General features: G+C 42.2%; 1 protein-coding gene across 4 annotated transcripts in view; it reads left to right on the forward strand.

Moving 5' to 3' along the window:
• Positions 1-323: 323 nt before the first annotated feature.
• The window catches only part of frya (furry homolog a (Drosophila)), a 46,199-nt gene continuing 38,711 nt past the window's right edge, over positions 324-7,811 (forward strand). For 2 of the 4 annotated variants that reach the window (XM_087173269.1, XM_087173272.1), the window contains exon 1: positions 328-704. In XM_087173269.1, coding sequence (XP_087029395.1) covers positions 488-704 — 217 coding nt within the window. In that variant the 5' untranslated portion in view covers positions 328-487. Of the gene's footprint in view, positions 705-4,548; positions 4,780-7,811 lie in introns of those variants that run through there. The other 2 variants (XM_087173271.1, XM_087173270.1) reach the window with 2 other exon arrangements.

Below are 7,811 nucleotides of genomic sequence, written 5' to 3' on the forward strand. Positions count from 1 at the left end.
AGAAATTAGTTTGCTCATTAAAACTGCCAGGGGCAAGACATGTCTGTTTAGACTTTGATGTGCAGACTCCAAGACAAATACAGGATATTTATTCGGGAATGCCTCGTGGGCATACAGTAGGTGGGGATGTTGTAGCTGTCAGAGCGGCCTCTCTTTCCCTCTCCCTCCCTCCTCAGTTATGACTGCCCCTCTCTTCTCTGCCTCTTGCCTTTTTGCTGAAAAGGGGAGGCTCCAAGTAATCCAATACCTGACCAATTCATGAATGTTACTGTAACTTGCTGAACTGCCCTAACAAGTGCAGGGGTTAAAACACATCAGCAGACCGAAGCTGACAGGTCTGGCCGCATCTCTGCACTGCAGAAATTTGCTGCCTGACCAAAAGAGAGAAGCTTGTAAGGAGGGAAAAGGAAGAGAAATTTTACACACTAAACTAAAAAAGAAAGAGGGGGAAAAACCTGGCACAGCTTGAAATGACTCCTTTGGAAGAATGATAGAAGTAGCTGTGGGCTCCCTGCCATCCAACATGTCTTTAGAGGAGAGTTCTGTGAGAGACATGGCTGAGAGTGAGACGGATTGCTCTGAGGGACTGGATGAGGTTGTCCTGGGGCGCATTGCCAGCTTACCTCTGGATCCATTCCCACCCAGGGACTTCAGAGGGAAGTTTAAAAAGATGCGCCATAAGAAGAGGCCCACCATTCTTGAAAGTAGGTACAGCTTTGACTCTGTGAAGTTGTGGTAATCGCCTCAGGAGTTCTGTTTTTAATCTGAGAGAAAATGTGATTTTTTTTAAATTTTATTTTTTAAATGTGGTGCAGAGGCAATAACAGCATTTCAGCTACTACTACCATCACTTTGTGAAATGCCCCACGGCCTCAATGTATTTGTCAGAGTTACATAGGAATCTGATGACTTGTTAATAATGGACTCAGACAGTGGGAGAGTACATCACACAATTTTAAATATTATGCAGTTGAGCTCATCGTCACAAGCAACAAGGAAGCAGTGATGACTTGAAATAAACAGTGACTTCACATACGTGAGCAAAAAGGAGAAGAGGATGAAGGAATGAGGGGCGCCATGGGCAGTGAGAGTAGGGAGTCAAGGGTTTGAGCTTGATAATCACAAAGATGGCTGAACCGGACAGACATACCTCACATTCCTCACCTTCATCAGAGCTTGATAATGCTTTTAATAAGTGCTTAATGTGTCAGGGCCTTCACCCACCGAAAGCCTAATTAAAGAAAAACGCTTACAATCATATTTGTCATTAGCAATGTGTTTCTGATTTATTCGCCTTACACATGTGTTGCTTTGAGACTGAACACGGCCGAGGGCGAAGCTGCCAATAAACAAACCTGTGAACTTAAGTATTACTGAAGCGGTTTCCTTCTTAAGAAGTGACAATGATCCTTTCCAGTGTGCCAGCGAACTGTCAGTGCTTTATGTCCAAATGTTTGGCGGCAGCGACACCGACAAGTTAAGAGATATCCAGATATGGTGTAGTTCCATAAACACTATTTAAGTTTCTTCCGAGTGGCATTAGGTCTGATATTTTTATGAAGTCCACTCCCGGTTGTTTTGATGTGATGTGAGACAAACATCAAGTTGTCATATTCACCTGATCTGTTTTGACAGTTTAGATATCTGCAGTTAGTGTGCAGTCTGCTTCATCGCTGTCTACTACACTCACTTCAGATCTCTCTGAGAGACAGCTCCATTAGACAGGTCATTACAGCTTCACAAGCAATAGGAAGTTTGGCCTGTCAGGACAAGAGAGAACTGTAAAACTACACTCACACTCACTGTTTTGGATTCAGTGGTATTTTTGTAACAAGGAGGAAGAGTCGGTGCCTCCTATAAACAATCTTGCTACTGTGTCTCTGCGGTGTGAGACCCTTAGCGAGTTTCACATGGTTCCTGCTGCGCAGTGTTGTTGTGATTTGAGACTCAGAGCATTGTTTGATTTCCATATTTTCTTATCATAAAAGTAACCAACAGTTTGGTTGGCGTTTTTGTGCTTTTTTTTTTTTCCTTTCAAAATTTAACTCAAGTCTGGGCCTAGCTGAAAAAAAAACTCTAAAATTGTTCTACTAGGGAATTACATAACGGTTTGCCCTTCAGAGGGCCTCTTACTGGACAAGTCAGGCTGACCAGATTATAACTGATGGATAAATCAGGGAAGTCAACTGTGTTTATTCAGTGTTTTTAAAGAATCCATTTGGATTTGATCTCTGTTTTCAGTAATGAAGTGTTGTGCTTGGACCATAACAGGCCAAGCAATTGTCCATAATTAGTCCAATTTGCTCTGATTAGTCCTTATCACTGTTTGTGTGTGTTGTGTTTGTACAGATGTGAAAGACAAACAGGAGTAATAGGTGAACGTGCACAGATCATTTGTAAGAACAGAGTGGCTTTGCAGAATCCTCAAGTTTTCATGCTGTGAAAAAGCAGACATATTATCAGGGTACTGGTAACTTACAGTGAGAGCTGACTGTAGAGCTTATGCTGTAATCCTCAGAATGATAACATACACTCTAATTACGGGATTTTATTGCTTTGTTTTGCTTTTATGTTTGAACAGCAGTTTGTAACTTTGTTTTGAAAAGTGCTATATAAATAATGTTATTATTATAATTAAAATGATGATACTGAGTTATTGTATTGTCTTTAGCCGGACTACTTGGCAGTGACTTTAGCGTGAGGAGGTGTTTGCTGGCAGGACAAAGACAGCAACATGGCAACATCTGAGGTTTTACATATTAGGCAAAAACAGAAGAATCTATGATGTTCATCGGGTACCTGTGTAGCTTTCTATGCTATTTATTTTATTAAGACATGTAAAATATAGTGCCAGTAACCTTTGCAAGCTGATTTCTTAATGAAATATGTACAGTATCAGTAACTGCCTGAAAGCATAGCCACATAGTGCTTTTCTTTTTCACCGTACTGCCTGAGATGTTTATTCTTCAGTCTTCTTCTCTACGCTGTTTAACAATAGCCATTGCGTTGTCATGACATAAATCTTAACCAGCAGAGCTGCTCTGCAGAGTGTACACATTATCACCAGTCTAGCTCTTCACATATTTAAAAAAGAAAAAAGATGTTATGACATGACAAAATGAACGAATGTGCCGGAAGCGTAACAAGTTGGAAACACAACCCTCATAAATAACGGCGAAAGTCACAATCGCACTGTTGTTCAAGGTGGGTCATTCATTTGTCCCAAAATAAAAACAAAGTCGCTGCTGTGGAAAGGAGGGTGGGAGGATACTGTGCACAAAAAAAAAAAAAAAAGGTCCTGTGCGACTCAACAGACAACAAATCACTACAGGAACAGCCAGGCAGCACTGTTTGCTACAGTCAAGACACCAGAGCCCTTAAAATGTGTGTTTACCAAACACTGCAACCAGTAATGGCTTCTCCATCACAGAATGTATTATGCAATGAAGGTCAAGTTGCTGTCGCTTGATGGACAGACAGAGTTCTGATAGGATTATACTAAGAGCGCTGAGGGGCAGTAGAGGAAGGGGGATTGGAGGATCTGTTTTATAGTCCATATGGTTAAAGTCATGCATCTGCTTTTTACACAGTGACATGTTGTGAATATTGGATTTAATTGTTACATGTTCAAGAAAAGCAGCAGGAATTAAAAAGAAAGAAAAAGGAAAATCCTTCTAGTTTACCTACTGTGCAGCACTTAGCTTTATTTCATGTATACAGGCTGATAATACAGATTTAGATGTCTTTGTGTGTGCCCCACATTCTGCTTTGTTGCTGTCTGCAAAAATATATAAATTCTCTTTATTGCAAATAGCAGTGAAGAGTGGTTGTCTGTTGCATGGACAACTATTTTCTCACTTATTTGAGCATCTGTTATGCAAATTTTTACAAATTCTGCTAATATGAGGTTGTACTTCTTTTCTCTGTTTTATTTTGTAGTACTTAAAAGCAAAACAAAAAAACCAAGAAGTCACATTGGGCTCGCTGGGAATACACAATGTTTATTTGACAGCAGTTTAAAGTCGGTGCTGTGTAGAGGTAAAAGGGTTAAAAGCCAACAGTCAGCCCCCTGCTCCCATGCAGATCCCCTGTCTGCACTTAATCCCGTCTGCTTGCTGATCATTTTAGTGCCTTCTTCTTTCCACTTCTCTCCCAGATGTTCCCTGTAATGTGTCACACTTCCCTCAGTCTCTGTCTCCTTTGTCAGCGGCGGTGGCCCATCAGATGCTCCCAGTCCTGCTGAAAGACGCACAAGCCCAGCGCTGTCATCATTATCAGGCAGTGCACGCAGACAAACAGTAGTTATTATTAACTGCGCTCCACTAAGAGGATTGCTTCCTGCACTCTCAGCCTCCGCGCAGTTATTTAAAGGGAGCTTGCATTGCCGCCCACTGCCTGCCACAGCTTTGGAGAGAGAGAGAGAGAGAGAGAGAGAGGGGAGGGAGAGGGAGAGAGAGATGTTGAGAGAGAGTGCAGGGAGGGAAAGAGAAAGGGCTGATAGCCAAGGACAGGACACCAGAGGAGGGGTAAAGCGGTGCTAGTGTGTTATCTCAGGAACTCGTCAGCACAGCATTGTCTGTGCGTCACAGAGAGGTGACAGCAGGCGCTACCTGCTGGTCCCAGCTCAGCTGCTGCTGCTGCTGCTGCTGCTGCTGCTACTGGAGGGAAACCACAACTAGAGGGGGGACACTCAACAGGAAGCTGCAGCCATGGCCAGCCAGCAGGACTCAGGCTTTTTTGAAATCAGCATCAAATCCCTGCTGAAATCGTGGAGCGGCAGTGAGTAGCAGTTTGTCTTGTTGTTGTTGCTGTTGTGGTTGTTGTGCTCAGCTGACAGAGCTGACAGAGCTGACTGACTGACTGAAGCTGCAGCTCCTCTGGGAATCTGAATTTACAGTCTCTTTTTCTTATTGTGGTCCATGACAGGGACATGCTGTTGCTCGCTGCAGACTGAGTTGTGCGCAGTTTTATTGTTCAGCATGGCAGCTGCTGCAAACTCAGAAGCATCTCACTTTTGGTAACAGATAACCACACTTCAAAAGGGTTTTTACTTGTCTCATAGCAACAGCCAGATACAACTCCAAGTATCTAGCAGAGAGTTACTGGTAAGAAGTTGCTCATTATACACAGGCATACAGTTTGTTCTGTTAGATTAACCTGTGTGCACTAAAAGTTCAGCTGATGGTGATTCAGCATTTCATTTCTGCTGCCTATCTTTAGATGCCAGCCTCATTTTACTTCAGTCTATGAGTCTATGACAGAGTCTAAACAGCTCTTATTAAGTGCAAGGACACAGTAATAGGATTAGTGGAGGTTCAGCTTGGTTGCATGTTCTGTCCAGAGTGAACGGCTCCACTGCCTTCCACTGGGCCCACGAGGCTGGGATGGGATGCCTCCCTGCTTCTGATCATGGCATGACTCTGTTTTTTTATAAGATATGATTGGCTTGCAGGATGGGTGCAGAAACAAATAGAAAAGTGGAAAAAGCAGGTATTGTAGCACTTGTAGTTTAGATTCCTAATAAATATAATTTAGTAACTACAGCAAAATCTGACGTGACAATGATCAAAATCTAAAGTAAGAGATAGTGCGGGTCGGCTGCACATCTCTGGCAGTGTGGTAGCTTGTATATATCTATTGGATGTGAATGTAAATAGATACCTCTGAACACGCTGTCTCTGTCTACACACTAAACATTGAGCCATCTCCTGATGATGTTGCATAATCCTCATAGTGGGTCACTTTGCTGATAAAGGCACAGGCAGTTATTGTACTGTATAAGCAGTGACCCATGGTTATGCATTTAACATTTTCATTAAATATGTGATCTCCTGATCTCATCTCTCTGCTGCCATGTCCACTCACTGTTATGTAATGAATCACAAGATTACAACTGGGACTGTGTAGCTATCAGAAACTGATCAGAAAACACTCGGATTCCTCATATACATAAAGGCTGTTGATATGGGACTAGAGCCAGCAGTATGTGTTTTCCATGCTGTCTAACAGATACTGTTTGCACTGTAACCACAAGGTAAACAAAGTCAAAGCCCTTTAGACACTGGTCTCTCATAAGTCAGTTTGTTTAGCTTGAATAAAACAGTAACAACCAGCAGCACAGAACTGGCATTGTGCAGCACCAGCGTCAGGGTCTGCTGTTCAAATTGCCTGAAGGCCGGTCCACCATCAGCCAATCAGAGCAGGAGATGAGCTGCAGTGAGTTGTTATGAAATGGATTACAATCATTTTCTGTTTTGTTTTTGTATCTTTTTATATTGAAATGCCCAGTTTTTTTTTTATCCATTTTTTCTGTTATGATTCAGTGTCAGTCTGTTTTTAAATCATTGCACTTCCATGTTTTAGCATTGTGCAACCGAGAATGCAGTCCAACACTGGTGCTCTATATTTGAGGAGCTGAAAATAGTATTTCACCAGTAACTAAAAAAGTGCCAAAGTTAAAACATACAGTAGATGAATCCCTTCTGTTTAGCTGAGAGAGACAGATGCAGGCGTTTTAACAGGGACTTATATAAATGACCTGAAAGGCTCTCCCTCACAGCAGGCAGCAGTTTCCAGCATGATGTCAGCTTGCTAAAACAGGGCTGATGGTCAATAGTTTGAGACCGACATTTTAATCTGCTTTACACAGAGGTCTGTAATCACTCTCTCACTCTCTCTGCTCTCCCCAATTTTTTTGAGACACTCAAACTGTGAACTTGTGACAATGTATTAGTGTGTGGATGTTGCTGCTCTATTGGCTCCAGCTGTTGTGTCCTCTTTTGATAAATATTTCAACCAAAATGGTTCTGCCTCCTCTCCAGATAGCATTCCGGCAGATTTTACAGCAATTATTGGTGAAATGTTAAATGTTAGGTATCCATGGAATTTTATTATTCTTTTTGTACATGAAGTCATAGGTTAAATGTGAGCTCTCATGACTTATTCAGTTTCATTTTAATATGGAAATAATACCCAGTGTGGCACATCTGGTTGTTAACAGGGACTGTGGTTGTTTCCTTTCACTTAAAACTTTATGACATAAACCGGCCGACAAGATTTTCCTGATTATTACGTTACATGACGTAAAAATAACACGTTTTTTATTTACATTGAATTTTAGTGGAGCGCCACAAAACAGTGTCCCTTTATCACCAACCTGGAAGAATAATATGTTAAAAAAAAAAAATAACTGCACAGCTTTAATGGAAAGGATTAAATAGTAATATTTTAGAATTACAAAGCATGCATTGCCCACTACTCTCTCACAGAAATGCACTGTCAGTGTTTCTCTCAGCAGCTGGACAGAGTGCTCCCAAACGTCCATGTTGACATTGGAATTTCTGGTTCAGTTAAGGAGGTCAGTGGTATCTAAATATCCACCCACTCTGTTCACAGACGGCTGCTAAAGTGGTTGTTTACTCAGTGGGACTGTCTCTGTGGACTGCATATAGGGAGCTGCATTCTTTTTATGCGTGTGTGTGTGTGTGTGTGTGTGTGTGTGTGTGTGTGAGTGTGAGTGTGAGTGTGAGTGTGAGTGTGAGTGTGAGTGTGAGAATGCGTGTGTGTGTGTGTGTGTGTGTGCAAGAGAGACACTTGTTAGCCTGTTTGTATTGTCCTCCAGGGAGCACCACCATGCTCAGGGTCTTTCCAGCATGGCGATGATGTAATGCACACTGTGCCCAGGCTCCTTGTTTGCAGAGTCACATGTTGTGTCCGAGTCTTCGCACAGCGCCCAGAGCAAACTGCACACTGGTTGCTTTCTTCACCTCCAATCTCCAGACAAAGTCATTACCATGGGAGGGTTTTGTTGT

The sequence above is a fragment of the Seriola lalandi genome, unplaced genomic scaffold (genome assembly GCF_002814215.2).
Source record: "Seriola lalandi dorsalis isolate HSWRI2012SDOR001 ecotype SW California unplaced genomic scaffold, Sedor1 jcf7180002054144, whole genome shotgun sequence".
In the NCBI taxonomy this organism is placed as follows: Eukaryota; Metazoa; Chordata; class Actinopteri; order Carangiformes; family Carangidae; genus Seriola; species Seriola lalandi.